This window comes from Syngnathus floridae, chromosome 1 (genome assembly GCF_059516105.1).
Source record: "Syngnathus floridae isolate MCC-2025c chromosome 1, RoL_Sflo_1.0, whole genome shotgun sequence".
NCBI lineage: Eukaryota > Metazoa > Chordata > Actinopteri > Syngnathiformes > Syngnathidae > Syngnathus > Syngnathus floridae.
Genome location: NC_142413.1, coordinates 1,741,532 through 1,761,609, shown reverse-complemented (window position 1 = coordinate 1,761,609; position 20,078 = coordinate 1,741,532). Strand labels below are relative to the sequence as shown.

Sequence of the window (20,078 nt, the reverse complement as noted above, 5' to 3'; positions counted from 1 at the left end):
ATCCCAACTATCGCCACTAGATGTCCCAGTTAGTTGCTGGGCTCCCAACCTTTTTGGGCTTGAGTCTTTTACTTCCAAAGGGAAGGCTCATTCCATTCTGGCACAAAAAGAGGCAAAGAAAATCAAATCTATTCAGGAAACGTCTGTTCCCAAATTGATACTTGTCTTGTGCCTGGTGGCAAAGCAGCTTTGGTATTTGCTTGTTGCCAACCGATGCCATCCTGCAGGTGCCACGTAAAAGTTCATTTCGGTGTTCCCGTGAATGAGCGAGTGATTGAAAATAACAATTGCGGAGAGAGTAAAATTCCAATTGATGAAGGTTCGGGACGGTGCTGGCCCGGCGGTGACGCGGCACCTTTTGATAACCTTGAATGAGAGCAAGGCAACCTGAGAGTGCTGGAAAATAGAAACATTTGTTACCGGCAACATCCTGTCAGGAACAAATTCAGGCTCCAAGATAAGGGAGGTGGCGGAGAAAAGAAAACGAAACCTCTCTCTCTCTCTGAATGACCTGAAAAGAAACTAAGAGGGCCTGAGCATCATGTCCTGGAAACAAGGGTGGAGGCAGAGAAAAAAAAGCGAAACCTAACTCACAGCCTAACCGGTACATATTAAGGAAAGGTTTGCTCCCAAGTTGATACTTGTCTTGTGCCTGGTGGCAGAGTACCTACCGTATTGGCCCGGCTATAAGACAGCCCCGATTGTAAGACAGCCCCGTCTTTTTCGAGACTCAAGTTTGAAAAAAGACTTTGTCTAGACCCCGAATGTAAGACGACCCCATCCCCCACTTTATCAGTTTTATTTCAATGAGAAAAACCTCGTCTTGTATTCGGGCCAGTAGGGTACCTTTGGCAATTGCTTGTTGCCGATTGCCGCCTTCATGCATGCGCCACGTAAAAGTGAGCCGTACGGTCATTGAGGTGCTCTCGTGCAAGAGTGAATGTATGTCACTGAAGAAGACAAATGGTGGAATCACAGAGAGTAAAATTCAGGACGCTGCACCGATGAATGACCTTGAATGAAACCAAGCGTCACTGTGCTGGAAACCTTTGTTATCAGCACCATCGAGTACATCCAGTACAAGCTGCAGAGTTCCATCAAAGTGGAATGTTCTTTTATACTTGCTGTCATTTCTTATTTTTGTACATATCATAAAGACTTCAAGCACTCAGAAATAATGGTTATGCAAGAGCAGCAGCTCGCTGTTGTGATACGCGAGAGAGAATATAATAGCGACTACGGTGGTAAACTAACCAGTGAAACTAGTACGATAATCATTTGTGGCTGCCTGAGTTGAAAGCCGCATTAAGATATGTGATTCATGTGATATGCATAAAACCTGACATGAGGGGAATGCAGAAAAAGTGAAAATCCAACAACTTGCAAATTTCCGTCCGTGTGTGTGTGTGTCCGTGTGTGCGTGTGTGTGCGTGCGTGCGTGCGTGCGCGTGTGTGTGTGTATGCGGTGGGGGGCATCCTGAGACACCCCCAATGGCATGCCGGCTAATCGGGAGAGTCGAGGGCCGCTCCCATGCGGGGCCGGTGAGGGCCATCATTTCAGTGAAGTTTTAATCTAGCTTTTGATTCAATGCATTTCCAACGTCACCATATTAGGAAGGACAACACCCGTTTTGCATCGCAGTTCTCTTCCCGGTGTGTCGAGTTGGGCGATACAACCCACCCCCAGCACTCACTGAAATGGGTAGATTTCTTCATGCCTGGATGAGGCTGAAAATCAAACCAAACCAGGCAAAGGGGTGGAGCCAGTGAATTGAACGACGGACGGAAAAAAGCTGAACACGAAAGGCTTTTTGCTGCCAAGTGTGCCAAGCTCACAAATAGGTCTTCAAGAAGACCAACCGCAGAGGAAAATGGTCAGGAGCCAGGCTTAGTTAGGGGCTTAGGCTACAACACGGGCTAATTCCTACGCTAATATCAGTCTTGGATGCTCTCCTAGCTTGCATTTTAGAAGATAAATACACTGTTTACCATGGAAAATAATAGGAACGTTTGGGAATATTTGTCATTTTTCACGCGTCCTGAGTGTTCTTAGTCACCAAACTGTTGAACAGAGGCTGCGATGTACCAAAGTCAAATTCCTTGTTTGGCACGCTCAAACGTGGCGAATAAGAAAATCTTGAACATAAACCATAATGCAACTGCTACAGTAGCCTAGTGATGATATATTTTCATGATGTAAATGGATCATCTTTTATTTTCTGTGATAGACACCCATGGTCAGCGCTTAAATATAGTCGAGTCAAGTGACGCGGCGGCGGCGGCGGCGGCGGCGGCGGCGGTATTCCACTATTCTGTCCGCCTGCCATTGGGCCGGTTGGATTTGAAACTCCGGGCTGAAAAATGGTCCCGGCGCGCCACCGGACACCCCCTTGGTTAAAAAGCGCCGGTGCCTTTTTAGGAAGCCATCCTTCCTGCTACGTGACAACCTGCTCAGAAAATGTCGGCTGATTGAGTGAGCCAATGTTTTTGACTTTTCAGTCAGTCGACGATGTCAAGAGCTGATTTGTTTCCACTTTGACCGATGTCGAGTAAAAAAAAATAAAAATACTTTGACACGTGATTTGGCTTGACTTTAAAACGTAGCTTGAAGTGACCCCAAAGCTTGTCCCCCTTTTTCGCTTGCGGTGTCCAAAGTCTGGACAAAGGTGGCCAAATTGACATCGCGTTGCATCGCTCAAAGACGTGCTCGCGTACAGAGCGTCTCCGCGGGAACGCGCTCTTCCGAAGGTGCGTTACTCGCGAAGGTGGGGGCCGAGCAGCAGCCGCAGCAGCAGCAGCAGCAGCCGCAGAGGCCGCAGCCGAGCGATTGAGCGCCTGTCCAGCGGGCGGCTGTCCTTGTTTCGAGCGGAACGAGTGCGTGCACCACACCGAGATTTCTGCGTTCAATAGCGCCGAGGCCATGATGAGCCCGCCGGCCGCGCGCCTGGCGCTGGTTCTCCTGTCTTGCGTTGTATGGATGTTGTACAGCTGCGCAGACGGTGAGTACATCGACCAAAATGGATAACTTTGGAAGAACGTGTGCGCTTCGGATGGCAGTGCGGATCCGCCGCCGGGTTCCAAATTGGACCGACTTAGGAAGCTGGGTGAATGGGTCTCAACTATGGGGCGTTTTGGCATTTGAGGACTTTTTGTACTAAATGGACCGTTCTGCGCAAAAGAGTTTGGTTTGATTTTCAACCCAAATTCGGTCCACTTTTTGACCCAAATGGAGTTCTTTTCAAATGGATGTAACAGCGCTTGCTCTTGTGCACGTAAGCTTTGCGTTCTGAGCGCAAAGAGTCTTTTTTACCTGATTTTTATGCTTCTTTAACAAGCTGACATTGATTGCGAGACACAATGGCAAATTCCAACCCCCGCCCCTCCCTCGCCCAAATGCGCACGGCAACTCGAGATAAAGAAGTTTGCGAGGAAACGAATCTTAGAAGGATTCCTTAACTGAAGTGACAGAGCAGAAGAAAATGATCGCAATTGTTAAATATGAACATGCGAGAACCCCAATATCACAGGGAGGATGTTATACAGCAAGTCCTCAACATAGACACTTATCAAATATGTTTGGGGAGTAAAAGAGCCCCAGTGAGGACAAAATTGCGTGTCACTTTGTTGGAAAGGCAAACTCCGTTTTTCTCCTCACATACTGTCTTGGAAATAGGCAAAGGTTGTACTTCAGAGTAATGACGACGTCCGTCCGGTCTGCAACAAAAGTCGTTTATTCCATGTGGCGCTAAGCATAAGTGATCAAATAATCATTTGAATAGAGATGGAGTGTATCCAGAGCCCTACCTGCCTTCTTTTTACCACCGAACAATGTTTTATATCGAGTAGGACATGCAACAGACGCAACTATATCATTTGATCCACTTTGATGTTAACGTGGCACTTGTTTGTCCATCCCTCCAAACAAAATCAACAAAAACGTCTGTCTGCGTTTATAGCGACGTGCACACGCGTAAGTTCGCAAGACAACAGCACCACTATTGGCTTGAATATTTGCAACCACACATTGCGTTTTTCTTATATAAAAAAAAAGGGGGGGGGGCACATACGTTGCACTGGAGCGTGTGTGGGCGGTGGGGCAAAGGAAACGATAGTCACGAAGATTTGTTACAAGAGACGTGAAATTCCAACACGTCTTCCTTTTTGTCAAAGTAGCTTTTGGTAATTGATGAAAAGAAAACAGTTGCAAGTGGAATTTGTAGACTTCCAGCGCCATCCTGCGGGCAGGAGTCGAGTTAAAAAAAAAAAAAAAAAACTTGTTCTCTCCCCGAGTGGCGGCAGAATGACACAAGCGGACTGTATTTCTTCCCCTTTTCGACATGCGCAACAGTCCTTGAAATCATTCAGCTTCTTGAAAGTGTTATCTCGTGACAAAAATGTGCCTTGTTGAATATATTATTTTAGTTTGTAACTTTTGGCGATGGATGAGAATAAATTTAAAAAAAAAAAAAGTCGAACTCTTTTGACGTGGGCCGCGCTTGAGGAGAAAAACAAGCTTGCCTGGCCAAGTGGTAGCACGAGGACTGAATTTCCTCCGTTTTTAGACATGTGTAACGCTCCCTGAAATTATTCTGCATCTTGAAACCGTTTATCTCATGGAAAAAAAACGCCACGTTCACGCTCTCAGGCTAATTGGCCTTTAACGCCCAAGTCAGTCATGCAGGTGGCGCAATTTGGCAAAAAGTCAATTCGGCCGACTTCATTCTTGCTGAAGTTCTGCTTTTCACCAAACCAAGGCAACTTTGCTGTTTCATTAGGATTAACCGATCTATCAGGAGCAACCAATTCTGGACCAACATGTGACACAGCCCACGGATGGATTTCTCACCTCTCAAAGTGCTACAAGAAGATGGAGGCAACCAACGGTTGGCAGGGGGCTCGTTACGACTGCACCTTAGAGGGCGGCGACCTTGTCTCCTTCGCCGACGAGACCGTGGAAGACTTTGTGAAGGGGCAAATGGGCGACAAGCCATTCTGGATCGGACTCTCCACACTGGTAAGACCAAAGTGCTAGCTAGCGGCTGTTGGCTAGCTACAGGTAGTTGACTGGCAACCGGAATTGCTTTCGCCAGAACTGCGACGACGAGTGGTGTTGGTTTTATGAAGCGGGAGAAAAGGAGCTGATTTGGTCCAACACCAGTATGACGCCGAAGTACACCAACTGGGACACGCGTCAAAAGGGAAGGTAAGAAGGTCACCTCTTTGCGTTCCGTGTCCGGCAAGATGCACAGGAACACTTTGGAACCCTTTCCAAAAATGTGTGCGCAGGTTCAAAAACAGCTTTTGTTTTCTTTCGATCCGAAAAGAGGAGAATCAACTCCAAATTGGCCTGTCGTGTGTCTCATTTTCCCCCACTTTTCCCCGACAGCGCCGACGTTAAGTCCTGCGCCTACGTCAACCAAGGTGTGCAGTCCCGCAGTCAGCCTGGCAAGTGGAGACATGGATCGTGCCAGTCCTCACTGGCGTACATGTGCGAGCGGCGGCTCACCGGTAAGTCTGAACCCCCGTTGTAATGTTGACGCTGAAAGAAGCAAAGCGCAACTACGTCATCTTTCTGCAGCCTGCTCGAATGGACGTACCTGTTCCCGCAAAGAATCTGCTTCCATTTCCGATCAACTGGAGAGTAAGTGTCAGCGGCGCTTCTTATCACACCGCACCCTCTTTTGGTGGTTTTCTAACAAGGTTCTTTTGGGTTTCAGCTTCCTTCTGCAACTCTGGCGAGTTCCTGTACAAGGACTCTTGTTACCATTTTGAGGGGCCCTGGTCAAACTGGCAAGCGGCTGAGGATTTCTGCAAGAAGAAGGGAGGTCACCTGGCCAGCGTCCACTCACTGGTTGACGGAGAATTTTTGGCTGGTGAGCGAGCGCCAAGGCAAAATGAGCAGGCCAGCAATGGACCGGCAATGTTTCACAACAAGTCTTTGTTCTGCTCTCCTCAAGCTCACGCGCGAGCTGCTTTTAATATGGTGGGACTCAAGAGGACCTATGGCAACTTGGAGTGGACCGACGGATCACGCACAGTAAGTGACAAGTGCGCAACAGATCGGGGTCCAAAAAAGAGGGCAAAGGTTAAAAAGTGTCATTTGAGCAGAAGGGAGTTGTGCTGAATTAGGAGGACAAATCTGACAAGAATGCTCTCCCTGTCAAATGGTTTGATTTGAATGTGTTACAAGACAAACGTTTTTTTTCATTTGATGAGGATTCAAATGATCATTGAGATGGAAAAAACAATGAAGTGATCAGTAGAATCCAAGTGCACCTTTCATTTTCCAGGGAAACATTTGTCAGTCTGAATATGGCAACAAGTCTGATTGTGAGAAAGCGGTTGTGAAAATGAATCGGAGAGATTTCAATCAATACAGTGACTTTGAAGGAATTTGCTGGAAAGCCATGTGAGCAGCTGCAACACCTAACACGCTCAAGTCACGCCCACCCGCTGTGTCCTCCCTCCGCAGAATGACGTCCCGTGGCTGGGAGGACACAAAAAATTAGACGGCTGCGCCCAAATGTACTGGACTGGTAAAGTTGGCATGTGGCCTTGCGACCAGGTTTACCCACCCATCTGTCAAAAAGGTGAGAAAGTCGCGAGCTCTCATTTGCCCTTTGTCTTCTGGTTGCTCTCTCATATTTGATCCTCTCACGTCGTCCTTACAGGCAAGGCCAGAGATTCCTTCGAGTTTCGTGTGGCGCCGACATCAGAATCAGGTGGGAGTCCCACACAGGGTCGCAGCCCTCTCTCTCCTCTCGCCCGCCCCCCGCCCGCCCGCCCGCCCCTCCCTCCCCTGCTCCGAGTAGGCAAGGGGGGAGGACAGCAGAGGCCGGACGAACGCATGTCAGACAGAAGTGGACTGAATTCCCTCCGTCCTTTGACATGTCCTTGGAATTATTCAGCATGTTGAAAAGGGTTGATGACGATCGTGAGAAGAAAGGAAAAAAGGGCCTTGTTGATTTTTTGTGGATAGATGATTTCAGAATCAGAATTGGCTTTATTGACCAACTTTGTGCACGGCCAACAGGGAATTGGACTCCGGTTGATCTCAGCCTCTGCGCAACGCTTAGGTTCCAGTTGATTGAGCTCATATTGTATTATTGTCAGTCGTGCAGGTGACGCAATTTGGCAGCGACTTCCTTCTTGTCTCTTTGCTCACTTTGTGTTTTTCCCCCAAACGCTGACAAATGACCAAGGCGACTTTGCTCTTTCATCAGCACCAATCATTCCTGAGGCGACATGTAACGCAAAAGTCGGATGGACTCTTCACGGCTCCCACTGCTACAAGAAGATGGAGACCGCCAACGGTTGGCTGGGGGCTCGTCACGACTGCCTCTGGGAGGGCGGCGACCTTGTTTCCATCACCTCCACGGACGAGGAAGACTTTGTGAAGCGGCAGATGGGCGACGAGCCCTTCTGGATCGGGCTCTCCAATCTGGTAAGACCAAAGTGCTGGCTAGCGGCTGTTGGCTAGCTACCGGTAGTTGACTGACAACCGGAATTGACTTCGGCAGGACTGCAAAGTGGGCTGGTGTCAGTTTTTGGACGCGGGAGAAAAGGAGCTGACTTGGTCCGACACCAGCATGACGCCGAACTACACCAACTGGCACCCGCGTCAAAAGGGAAGGTAAGAAGGTCACCTCTTTGCTTTCTGTGTCCGGCAAGCTGCACAGGAACATTTTGGAAGCCTTTCCAAAAATGTGTGAGCAGCTTTTGTTTTCTTTCGATCCGAAAAGAGGAGAATCGACTCCAAATTGCCTTGTGGTGGGTCTCATTTTCCCCCACTTTTCCCCGACAGCTCCAACGTTGAGTCCTGCGCCTACGTCAACCAAGGTGTGGACCTCTACAATCAGCCTGGCAAGTGGAGACATGGCTCGTGCGGATCCTCACTGGCATACATGTGCAAGTGGTCGCCCGATGGTGAGTCTGTCTCTTCTTGGGATGTTGACGCTGAAAGGAGGAAAATTGCAATCACGTCGTCCTCCTGCAGACTGCCCGGACGGATGGCCGTGTTCCTACAAAGACTTGGGTTACCGTTACGATCGAGTTGAGAGTGAGCGGCAGCGACGTTTCTTCTTTCTACACCCGCAACGTCTCCTTGTGCTTTTCTAACGAGGTTCTCTTGGTTTTCAGCTTCCTTCTGCGACTCTGGCGAGTTCCTGTACAAGGACTCGTGTTACCGTTTTGAGGGGACACGTAGAACCTGGCAACTGGCTGAGAAGTTCTGCAAGGACGAGGGAGGTCACCTGGCCAGCGTCCACTCACTGGTTGTCGGACAATTCTTGTTTGGTGAGCGAGCGCCAAGGCAAAATGAGCAGGCCAGCAATGGACCGGCAATGTTTCACAACAAGTCTTTGTTCCGCTCTCCTCAAGCTCACGTGCGACGAGATGGACAAGGATGGTTGGCTTGGCTGGGACTCAAGAAGAACGATGTCTACTTTGAGTGGAGCGACACATCATCTCCGGTAAGTGACCTACCTTACCTGTGTGCAACAGATCGAGGTCCAAAAAGTTGTCAATGGGCCAGAATGAAGCCGTCATGTTAAAAAGTGGGATTTTAGCGGAACAAAGTTGTTTTGAGTTAGGAGGACAAATCGGACAAGCATGCTCGTTCGTTCGCTCGCTCTGCCTGTCAAATGGTTTGGTTTGATTTGAATTGGACTTGCCTTGAGCGGTGTTGCAAGACAAACGTGTTTTTTCATTCAATGAGGATTCAAATGGTGATCGATCGAATGAAAGTGCACCCACCGCTCGTCTTGCAGGGCAACATTTTTTTCATTGAAACCTTTCAATCGGAATTCTGATTGTGAGAAAGAGGTGATGAAACTGAATTGGAGAGATTCGAATCAGTAAAGTGACTTTGAAGGCATTTGCTGGGAGGCCATGGGAACAACTGCAACAACTAACCCACTCAAGTCGCACTCCCTTTGTCCTGCCCCCCCCCGCAGGATGATGTCCCGTGGTATAATTCATACAGATCATCGGATTGCTCCAAATTGGCATTTGATGGTAAAGCTCACCCGACCCAATGCAATGGGCGTCGTCCATCCATCTGTCAAAAAGGTCGGCAAGTCATTTGCCCTCTGTCTTCTTGGCGCTCTCTCATGTTTGATCCCTCTCACATCCTCGCAGGCAAGGCCAGAGAATTTCTTCCGCTTCTTCTGACGCCGACATCAGCATCAGGTGGGGTCGTCCCACCCTGCCGCCCACATACGCAAAGTACCGTTTGCCCTCAAGTGACCTGACCCGAGTCTCGCTTGCAGGCAAGAGCGCAAAGTGCGGCTGGTGGCAGGAGAACCCCGCCAACGACTTCTGCTACCTGATCGACTCCAAGGCCACCAAGACCTGGAAGGAGGCGCGAGACAAGTGCGCCCGCCTCAGCGGCAACCTGCTCGGCATGGCCGACTCGCAGGAACACGCCTTCGTCCAAGGTAGGCTGTCCGATGCGCTTGATGAAAGACTACATGCGGGAGAAAGTGAAATGGAGAGACCACCGACTCACATCAACTTTTTGCCAAGTTTCTTTCATTCCAAAGAAAAGCTTGTGGCCGGCCCCCAGCGACAAGAACACGAGCCAGACGTCATCCGCACTTCATTACGGTTAAGCACATGCACCTGTGAGATGTTTCAACCGTGTTGACCTTTGACCCAAAGGTCTTCTGCCAAACAACGCTTCTTTGTGGTTGGACACCAACGACACCACGGTCGAAGACGGCAGCGAGCGGTCGGCCCGATCCTCACCCGATTCCGTCCAGTTGGCCGCCGCAGGTGGGTGGCTCTAAAACCTGGCCGGAAAACGTCCGTTTCCGTGGAGGAGCGCTGAGCGTCTGCCGTCTCCTTCCAGGTGACCCCTCCGGCCCACGCTGCAACTCCTTACTCGGCGGCGAGGGCGGCCCGGAGGTCGGCGACTGCGAGAAGAAGCGCGGCTACGTCTGCAAGAGACGAGGTAAGACAAGGTGCTCGAAGAATGCAAATAGCGTGGCGCTATGACGTCGGAATGATCCCAAAATGTGTCCGTCTGTCCTCAGTCATTCACACGTGCGAAACAAACAAAGGATGGCGTCGCTTCGGCTCCAACTGCTACAAGAAGATGGAGACCACCAACGGTTGGCTGGGGGCTCGTTACGACTGCCTCTCGGAGGGCGGCGACCTGGCCTCTATCACCTCGCCCTACGAGGAAACTTTTGTGAAGAAGCAAATGGGCGACGAGCCCTTCTGGATCGGACTCTCCAATCTGGTGAGACGCAAGCGCAAGCAAGCGAGCTTCTGTTAGCTCGCTCACTGACGACGGACGGGTTTGAACTCTCCAGAACTGCAACAAGACCTGGTGTCAGTTTTTTCAAGTGAGACAAAAGAGGCTGACTTGGTCCAACACCGCTGAGAAGCTGAACTACGTCAACTGGCACTCGGGTCAAGATGGACGGTAAGGAGCTCATGTCACCTTTTTGCGTCCATGAGGGACACGCGGCAAGATTATGGAACCCGCTTGCAAAATTTGAGCGAGCACACGTGTCAAGGAAAAGTCTCCAAATTGGCACGTTTTCACGTGTGTGTCTTCTCCCGACAGTGCCAACGCTGAGTCCTGCGCCTACGTCAACCAAGGTGTGCACCTCTACAATCAGCCTGGCAAGTGGAGACATGGCTCGTGCGAATCCTCACTGGCGTACATGTGCAAGCGGTCGCCCGACGGTAAGTCTGAACCCCCGTTGTCATGTTGACGCTGAAAGGAGGACAAAATGCAATCACGTCGTCCTCCCGCAGACTGCCCGGAGGGACGGCTGTGTTCCTACAAGGACTACGGATTCAGCTACGGTCGAGTGGAGAGTGAGTGGCAGCGACGCCTCTCCTTTCTTTTCACAACTGCAGCGCCCCCTTGTGGTTTTGTAATCCATGTTTCTTGCCGGCTTCAGCTTCCGACTGCGACCCTGGCGACTTCCTGTACAAGGGCTCTTGCTATCACTTCTGGGGGATGAAACAAACTTGGAAGGAGGCCGAGAAGTTCTGCCGAGAATTGAAAGGTCACCTGGCCAGCGTCCACTCACTGGACGACGGCCAATTCTTGGCTGGTGAGCTTCAAGACAAACCGCCGATGCCGGCAATCGTCTCACAACAACATCTGTCAAGTTTGGATGCTGGTCTTGTGCTCAGTGGCGTTTTCTGATTTCCTCAAGGTCACATGCCCTACAAAGAAGGATTGCAATCCTGGGTGGGACTCAAGAAACACGACCACATTTTTGAGTGGAGCGACGCAACACCCGCAGTAAGCCAAACGTTCGGAGCCGTCCGTCTGCAACAGTTGTCTCCGGCCCGGAATGAAGGCGTCACGTCGGGTGGCAAAAGTTCCAAGTCAGGACGAAAGACAACGTTTGACTGAATTAGAAGAACGAAAAGTTGGGAAAGTTCGAGTGTGAAACTCCAATTGGGCTTAGACTGGCAGGCAGTTGACAACAATGCGGCTCAGAAATGAGACAAATGGATACATCTAGTGTGAGAAGATATCGATCTGGCGTGTCGTCCGCAGGGCAAGATCGAGTGGGTCCCGCACAGGCCGGCCGGACGGGGTGACTGCGCTGCCTTGTCGCAGACTGGAAAACTTGAGGACTGGCCCTGCACCGATATTCAGCCATTCATCTGTAAAAAAGGTCAGCAAGTGATGATGACGACCACGTGCTCTCTCCTCATCATAATCCTGCCTTTGATGTATTTCATGCACTTTACATTTGAAGGCAAATCGAAGAGTGCTAACGTGTCCTCTCTTTTCCTTCCTTGCAGCCAAGGTCCAAGACTTTCTTCTTCCTCCGCCGCCAGGTGGGCGTCCCACCCGCCAGTCGACGTGCGGTGGTCTCTCGTCGCCCGTTTGCCCTCAAGTGACTCCGCTCTGGCTTGCAGGCCGGGGTGCAAAGTGCGGCTGGTGGCAGGACCGACCCTCCTCCGACTTCTGCTACCTGATCCAACACAGGCCGACCAAGGCCTGGAAGGAGGCGCGAGACGACTGCCTCCGCCACGGAGGCGACCTGCTCAGTATCGCCAACTCACATGAACAGGCCTTCATACAAAGTAGGCTGGCTGGCTGGTTGGTTGGCTGGTCGGCCAGCCGTCTGTCCTTCTGTCCTTCCGTCCGTCCGTCTGTCTGTCCGCTCGCGATCAGAGCTGTTGCAGTCCGCCAACGTGCACTGTTTCAATCTCCTGTTCCACATTTGACCATTTACCTCTAAAGGTCTGTACACTTTACTGCCGAGCGCTCCCTCTCTGTGGTTGGGCATCAACAACAACATCACGAAAGACGGCAGCTGGTGGACTGACGGATCCCCGCTGGGTTACGTCGTCATGGACGGAGGTGGGTCCAAAATCCCAACCGATGTTTGTCTGGGACGTTGCGGAGGCATGCGGAGCTGAGCATCTGTCGTCTCCTTCCAGATGACCCCAGTGAGCCCTCCGGTGCGTCCTGTCTTTCCTTGCTCACAAGCAACAACCGCTGGAAGTTTGACGATTGCCAGAAGAAGGGAGGCTACATCTGCAAGAAAAGAGGTAAGATGCGGCGGCGACGCTCGGCCGATCCTCACAACGTGCTGACTCGCTTCTTTGGCTTTTGTCTTGCAGGAAACATTCCAAAACTGCCGCAGCAGCCTCATGACGGTACGTCTCCTTGAACGGTGACTTCCAACGACAGGAGACAAAAATGACATGACGATGCTTGTCTTCTTTTTTTTTATTTTCCTAGCGTAAAGAATTCAGGTTGTAAGCGAATGAAGGTTGTGCAAGATCAGCTGCTCGCCGTTCAATAGTGACTATACCATGGGTGACTAGCCCATGAGCTAAATAATCATTTGCGGCAGCCCGAGTTGGTTCTTTGAGATCGTTCAGCATCTTGAAACTGGCCCTGTTTATCTCTTGTGACTGCTAATAGCCTTCAATGCCCGTGTCCTTCTAAAGACTTGTCAGTTGTGGATTGCCAGTCAAGCAGGCGAGGCAATCTGGGATCAAACTGAATTGGGTCGAGCGACTGCATTACCTGTTTGCTGAATTTCTGCTTTTCACCAAACGTTAAAAAATGACCAAGGCAGCTAACTTTGTTGTTTTATCAGCATTGATCGATCCCAAGGCATCATGCGACATAAGCAACGGATGGAATCCTCACGGCTCCAACTGCTACAAGAAGATGGAGACCACCAACGGTTGGCTGGGGGCTCGTCACGACTGCCTCTGGGAGGGCGGCGACCTGGTCTCCATCGTCTCGCCCTACGAGGAAAGCTTCGTGAAGAAGCAAATGGGCGACGAGCCCTTTTGGATCGGACTCTCCAATCTGGTGAGACGCGAGTGCAGGCTGCTGTTGGCTCGCTGCCGGTAGGTGACTGACAACCGGGATTGGTTTGGGCAGGACTGCACCCAGAACTGGTGTCAGTTTTTTGAAGAGGGAAAAAAGAAGCTGACTTGGTCCGACACCGGTGTGACCCCGGCCTACGCCAACAGGGACTCGCGTCAAGACGGAAGGTAAGAAGGTCACCGCTTTGCGGCCTTTCATTGTCAGCCAGGGCACATGCGACATGATGGAACCCATTTGCGAAATTTGAGAGAGCACATGTATTGACGTAAAATTGTCTTTTGCCGAGAAAGATGGGAAAAGCCTCCGATTTGGACCGTTTGTCAGATGTCTGTCTCATTTTCCCCCACTTTTCCCCGACAGCTCCAACGTTGAGTCCTGCGCCTACGTCAACCAAGGAGTGTACAGTCAGCCTGGCAAGTGGAGACATGGCTCGTGCGGATCCTCACTGGCTTACATGTGCAAGAGGTCGCCCGACGGTAAGTGTGCACGTCTGTGTCGATGTTGACGCTGAAAGGAGGACAAAATGCAATCACGTCGTCCTCCTGCAGACTGCCCGGAGGGACGGCTGTGTTCCTACAAGGACTACGGATTGGGCTACCATCGAGTGGAGAGTGAGTGGCAGCGACGCTTCTCCTTTCTTTTCACACCTGCAGCGCCCCCTTGTGGTTTTGTAATCCATGTTTCTCGGCGGCTTCAGCCTCCTACTGCAACCCTGGCGACTTCCTGTACCAGGGCTCTTGCTATCACTTTGGGAGGATGGAGCGCACTTGGAAGGATGCCGAGAAGTTCTGCCGAGAATGGAAAGGTCACCTGGCCAGCGTCCTCTCATGGGACGAGGGCAAATTCTTGGCTGGTAAGCGCCAGGGTCAAACTGCCGATGCCAACTATCGCCCCCCCCCCTCCCAACGTCTGACACATTTGAATGCTCTTCTCGCTTTTTGTGATTTCCTCAAGCTCATGCGGCAAATGTAGGAAGATTGCAATCTTGGGTGGGACTCAAGAAGAACGAGGGCAACTTTGAGTGGAGCGACGCAACTCCTGCGGTAAGCCAAACGTTTAGAGCGAGCGGCCTACAAAAGTAGTCAAAAGTTCGAATGCTCGTCATGTTACCAGAAGAGAGAAACGTTGAAGGTGTTAATCAGATGGGCTATTAACAAGGACAAAGTTGTGAAATTATGAGAATAAAATTAAATGACGTGTATTAATCATGTATGATTAAAATACAGATTTTCACAGGTCAAAGTCGCTCGAGAATATGAAATTGAGTCTGAAACTCAAGTTGTCATTTAAGTGGAGGGAAATTGTCCAATGAATTCAAGTCACACTGTGGGAAAGTGTGGATGAGTGGGAGGAGAGAGGACTCATCATTTTGGAGCAAATGCGGTGGTGGCGAGCGAGACCAAACGCGCCAAAGTCACGTCCGGCGTGTCGTCCGCAGGGCAAGATCGAGTGGGTCCCAGACAGGCCGGCCGGACGTGGAGACTGCGCTGCCTTGTCGCAGACTGGGAAACTTGAGGACTGGCCCTGCACCAATCTTCAGCCATTCATCTGTAAAGAAGGTCAGCAAATGACGACCACTCACTTTGCACTTAAATACATACATGAAGAACAAATTTCACTTGAAAAGCACTTTACATTTCAAGGCAAAGATACATCAAAGTGCTAACGTGTCCTCTCTTTTCCTTCCTTCCAGCCATGGTCCGAGACTTTCTTCTTCCTCCGCCGGCAGGTGGGCGTCCCACTCGCCAGTCGACATGTGGTGGTCTCTCGTCGCCCGTTCGCCCTCAACTGACTCGACTCTCGCTTGCAGGCTGGAGTGCAAAGTGCGGCTGGTGGCTGGAGCGATCCTCCTCCGACTTCTGCTACCTGATTCAACGCAAGCCCACCAAGACTTGGGAGGAGGCGCGAGACGACTGCCTCCGCCACGGAGGAGACCTGCTCAGCATCACCGACTCACAAGAACAGAAATTCATAGAAGGTAGGCTGTCCGTCTGTCTGGTCGCGATCAGAGCTGTTGAATTCCCCCAACGTGGACTGTCTCAAACTCAGTTGACCATTTACCTCCAAAGGTATCTACACTTTTCTGCCGGGCGCTCCCTCTCTGTGGTTGGGCTTCGACAACAACGTCACGAAAGACGGCAGCGGATGGACTGACGGATCCCCGTTTGGTTACATCGTCATGGACGGAGGTGGGTCCAAAACCCAATCGATGTTTGTCTGGGACGAATGGAGCTGAGCATCTGTCGTCTCCTTCCAGATGACCCCGGTGACCCCTCTGGTGCATCCTGTCTTTCCTTACTCACAAGCAACAACCGCTGGAAGTTTGACGATTGCCGGAAGAAGAGAGGCTACATGTGCAAGAAAAGAGGTAAGACGCGGCGGCGACGCTCGGCCGATCCTCACAATGTGCTGACTCGCTTCTTTGGTTTCTGTCTTGCAGGAAACATTCCAAAACTGCCGCAGCAGCCTCATGACGGTACGTCTCCTTGAACGGTGACTTCAAACGACACGAGACAAAAATGACACGACGATGCTTTGGCAGGCTTTAAGGAGATCCTTGTCTGCAACAAGCATTCTGCTGACCTCGTGTGCGAGGCTGAGGGTCAGAAGCAAAGCCGCATCAGCATCCAGTCCGCCTTTTACGGTCGGCGGAGTGACGACGTTTGCCAGGAGGACTCGTACGACAACTACTCATTCAACGACGACGACTCATTGGAAGACGGTAAGAGCTGAGCATCCACCATTGGCCAATGAAAGCATTTGTCCGCCGACCTCTGAAGGCCCATTCAGCGTATTTCACTTGGTTTTCTCCTGAAAGTCCCCAAACAACTTTGGCCTGCTACGGAACGTCGTGAAATTGAAGCAATGCTTACCGACCGTTCAGATGCTCGTTCGGTTCGTCGATGCTCATACTCACCGACGCGTTGTGACTTGCAGAGACCACCTGCTCAGTGGAAGGCATCGTCCCTCGCTACAGGAAACTGTGCAACAGCCAGCAAAGATGCCACATTGAGCTTTTGGAGGACGCGTCCTGCCCTGCCCCCTCCAAATATCTGCACATGGTCTATAGCTGCGAACAGAAAGGTGGGATTCACGCCTCGCGATCTTCCGCCCTGCACTGAATCTAGGACTCCTCAAATTCCCAGGAAAACCAATGCAAAGAGTCCCACGAGGGGCTCCGTGGCCGGATTTTTATTCGAAGCATCCGTTCCGAATTGTAATGACTTGTGGCTGTCCTCAGTGTGTCTCGACAGTCTGGGCGTCGCCGACGGCAGCGTCGCGGACTCTTCTTTCAAAGCCTCCTCCTCGATGGAAGACACCGCCCCGGAAAAAGCCCGCCTCAACGGGGAGTCCTGCTGGAAGCCGTCCAAAAATCGTGCGTGGAAAATTGACCGCTTGGCACTTGGGTCTCCTCCTGAGCGTTCTTTTGTCCCCCTCCTCCAGCCCTCGGCAGCTGGATCATGGTGAACCTCGGCTACACGAGGAAGGTGACGGCGATCGTGACCCAGGGCTGCGATAGCACCGATGCTCGCTCCTGGGACATCCCACTTGAGATGAGACTGAGCGTCGATAGGAAGAAGTGGACCAAACACCCGGACGGGAAGGTGAGCCAATGGAGTGGACCGTGAGCTCATCCTCCCATCTTGTCACAACAAACAAGGAAACATTCGATTTCTAGTTCGTCGGCGGTGGGACTCATCTGCTTGAGACGCCCGCGTTCGCTCAATACGTCCTCATCCTGCCGCTGGAGAATCGTCCAGAATTTGGCCTCCGCTTCGACATCTTGGGATGCCCACATGAGGGTGAGCAACGCAATCCGCGGCCGCTTTGGTTGCCCAAAACAACGACCTCAAAACATGCCACGAACTCTGGCCTTTTGTCCGACAGATGAGACGACCTGCTCCAGAAAGTTCAACAGCGTCCGCTTCACCGATTCGATGACGTAAGTCACGCCTGACACGATGGTTCATGACCGCCTGTTGTCAATTTCACAATATGTGTGTCTTCTGCAGGTTCTACTGTCCGCCCAGGTGCGGCAAAGAGGAGCACTTTGTCGCTGGAACATGGGTCTACTCGGAGGTAGGTGATTGGCTGAGCCCACCCACCGGTCGACGTCTCGTCTGTGACTGCAACTTTGTGTAAATGCAGGAGTCGCACATCTGCGCGGCCGCCATTCACGCCGGCGTCATCCGGAACGACATCGGAGGAGATTGTATTGTGATGAGAGCTCCCAAACCGCAAGTCTACACGGGCTCCACCGGTAACGGGATCACCTCCAAACAGTGAGTGGCCGACCTTCACGGAAAAGTCCCATGAAGAGCCACCGGCTAATGATCGCTTTCCTCTTTGCAGTTTGAACGACCCACTGGGTGTGTCTCACACCTTTGCGGACGGGGGTGAGTTCCAAAACCAGTTGTTTACCTCACGCTAACTGTCATGACGACTACAACTCACACGGGGTCTCTCCTGCAGAGCCCAGATGCGCAGCGCCTGACTGGGAGGAGTTTGCCGGGTTCTGCTACAAAACATTTGAGGGCAAAAAGAACTGGGCTGATGCGCAACAGGTGTGTCGTGGTTTCGGTGCCGAACTGGTGTCCATCCGCAGCGAGATGGAGCAGGCCTCAGTGAAAAATGTCTCCCACCTTGGTGCGCATCCCGACCGTTGATTAACAGTCCCCGTCGACATCTGAGAACCGGATGAGAGCTCTGTTCCCTCCCATCAGAAACCAGCGACATGTGGACCGGACTGAACGACCTGGCGCTTCCCGGCACGTTGGTGTGGTCGGACCGCCGCGAGGTGACCTTCACCCACTGGGCCGCGGGAGAACCCATCCAGCGCGTCGGCCTCGACCAACACTGCGTGGCTGTGTTACGGCAGGTGCGTCCTCCAATGAGCATTGGGAAGAAGAAGTGCTTTGCGCTCCACTGAAATGGATGGTTTTCTTTCAGACTGGAAGATGGAAGCGAATGTCCTGCGCCCGAGTCAACAGCTTCATGTGCAAAATGCCCACAGCGCATTTTCCAATTGCCGCACCGGAGCCACAGGTGGCGCCGTAGAGTCCGCCTGGCTGTGTCGGTTCCCAACGGCCCAAGAGCCCATGGAGAAAATTGACAATGCAAGCAAGTCATCCTCGAAGACAAAGATTGAATGCCCTTCCTACTCTGCTCCAAAGAAATAGTATCACCATTGTAACAAAACCAAAAAAAAACACAAAAACATAAAAAGACAAAAAATATCACTAGCTTAGGCCCTCAACATATCCGAAGGCCTGGAGAGAGAACTTATCTTATCCCAAGTGTTTTTAGCATTTAGCTTAGCTGTTATCAGCCAACGAGATGTCGTGTCCAGATGCAATGTGAACGAGCGTGCTATGTTCACTTACACTCGACTCGACTTGGATTGTCCTTTGCTCTTTTTTTGACTTCACTTTGACTGCCTTTTTGTAAAATGACTGACTCAAAGAGCAAAACACGAGGTACAGAAATTCCAGTGCTTTCAAAGAGCCCAATCGTAAGCGCGGGAGAGACGAGAATAGTCTCGAGGCTGGAATGAAAGTCCAAAGTCGGTTCTTGCTATCGTTCATGGTTTTGTTTTTATTCGTGTGGTGTTGTCTTGTCCTCGTCGCCTTTAAAAAGCGAGCCGGGACTTGACAGCTTTTTGTTTCAAAAAAAAAAAAAAAAAGCTTCTATAGAGTGTATGATTACAAAGAATGAATTTTGAATCACTAGAGAGCTATGTTACTGCCAGCGATGTGTGCGACTGTAGAAATGTCACTGGAAGGGTAATCCAGTATTTTCCATCATTTTCTGTGGTCTGTTACAGCATCTACAAGTCACTGTCAATTTATATTCAGTTATCGCATTTTTGATTACTGATTGCAGTTTTCGACTCGATCGCTGCTGTCAGAAAAATGTTGGTTTTCACTGTCGTTATTTCTACGCTACGGTACCGCATCTACAATTCACTTTATCTCATGTAGATTTATATCCACTTCTTACATTTTTGATGACTAATGGCAGTGTTTTAATCTATCATTGCTGTCTGAAAAATGTTGGTTTCCACTGTCGTTGTAAAAATTTCAAAATAAAAGCGAGTGATTACGATTCAGGGCTATTTTTTTCCCCAATATTTTTTGACTGATTCAAAAACAGTGGCAACTAAACTGTTCGGTTCATCCTTAACACAAACATTTGCTAAATTTAAAAACAAAAGGCACATTTTTTTTAAAAAAAAGAACTCTCTCTGCATTTGGTTGAATATATATATATATATATATATATATATATATATATATATATATATATATATATATATTTTTTTTTTTTTAACACTTATGCACCCCTGCCTGGGACTGTTTGATAAATCTGAACAAACAGGCATCAGAGACATCAGAGTCTGACAAAACAAATATTCAACAAGCACCTCAGTTGAAAACCCATACAAGACCATGTGGGCTATATCAGGTGTTTCCCTGGTGGAACCCAAGAGCCTAACCAGATGAAACCCATGCTCATATGTCCATGTTAAAACCCACATGGAGCCCAGTTGGAAATGTTGGCTCAGCTTTTGTTTACATTACATTGCAAAGCTTTTATAGTTGTTCCATTTGTACAATTTGAAGCGGCAAGTATAAGATTTCTAAACTCATTCATATGATTCATTTTTATTTTAATTAAATAATTAACCAAACATAAATGCCTTACTTTTCCAGAGGTTTTCCTGAACTCATAAATGTCAATTTCAGTC

General features: G+C 50.3%; 1 protein-coding gene across 3 annotated transcripts; it reads left to right on the top strand.

Moving 5' to 3' along the window:
* Positions 1-2,710: 2,710 nt before the first annotated feature.
* LOC148403239 (macrophage mannose receptor 1-like) lies at positions 2,711-19,435 on the top strand. Of its 3 annotated transcripts, none has more exons than XM_088377652.1 (56): positions 2,711-2,999; positions 4,776-5,014; positions 5,091-5,203; positions 5,387-5,508; positions 5,579-5,641; positions 5,718-5,873; positions 5,958-6,037; positions 6,473-6,590; positions 6,672-6,722; positions 7,224-7,444; positions 7,521-7,633; positions 7,805-7,926; positions 7,997-8,059; positions 8,140-8,295; positions 8,380-8,471; positions 8,955-9,069; positions 9,139-9,189; positions 9,270-9,437; positions 9,661-9,774; positions 9,851-9,952; positions 10,035-10,243; positions 10,317-10,429; positions 10,574-10,695; positions 10,768-10,830; positions 10,917-11,072; positions 11,178-11,266; positions 11,528-11,648; positions 11,779-11,814; positions 11,896-12,063; positions 12,224-12,343; positions 12,424-12,534; positions 12,607-12,642; positions 13,092-13,312; positions 13,385-13,497; positions 13,691-13,806; positions 13,879-13,941; positions 14,028-14,183; positions 14,285-14,373; positions 14,769-14,889; positions 15,024-15,059; positions 15,141-15,308; positions 15,400-15,519; positions 15,588-15,698; positions 15,771-15,806; positions 15,873-16,052; positions 16,268-16,414; positions 16,572-16,706; positions 16,775-16,935; positions 17,010-17,133; positions 17,219-17,273; positions 17,344-17,410; positions 17,480-17,613; positions 17,684-17,727; positions 17,804-17,977; positions 18,055-18,209; positions 18,281-19,435. In XM_088377652.1, the coding sequence occupies exons 1-56, from the start codon at positions 2,921-2,923 to the stop codon at positions 18,386-18,388; spliced, it is 6,516 nt and encodes a 2,171-aa protein (XP_088233778.1). In that variant the 5' UTR covers positions 2,711-2,920; the 3' UTR covers positions 18,389-19,435. The 3 variants fall into 3 exon arrangements, with proteins under 3 accessions (XP_088233778.1, XP_088233792.1, XP_088233785.1); XM_088377659.1 differs by lacking the exon at positions 2,711-2,999 and adding an exon at positions 3,107-3,272; XM_088377666.1 differs by lacking the exons at positions 5,718-5,873; positions 5,958-6,037; positions 6,473-6,590; ... (3 more) ...; positions 7,805-7,926; positions 7,997-8,059 and having other exon boundaries at positions 2,721-2,999.
* The last annotated feature ends 643 nt before the right edge of the window (positions 19,436-20,078 follow it).

Coding starts and splice junctions, on each gene's coding strand:
- LOC148403239 (XM_088377652.1), top strand. CDS start 2,921: ATGATGAGCCCGCCGGCCGCGCGCCTGGCGCTGGTTCTCCTGTCTTGC. Junction 8,296..8,379: donor TGTCGGACAATTCTTGTTTG/GTGAGCGAGCGC, acceptor GCTCTCCTCAAG/CTCACGTGCGACGAGATGGA. Junction 13,313..13,384: donor GGATCGGACTCTCCAATCTG/GTGAGACGCGAG, acceptor TGGTTTGGGCAG/GACTGCACCCAGAACTGGTG.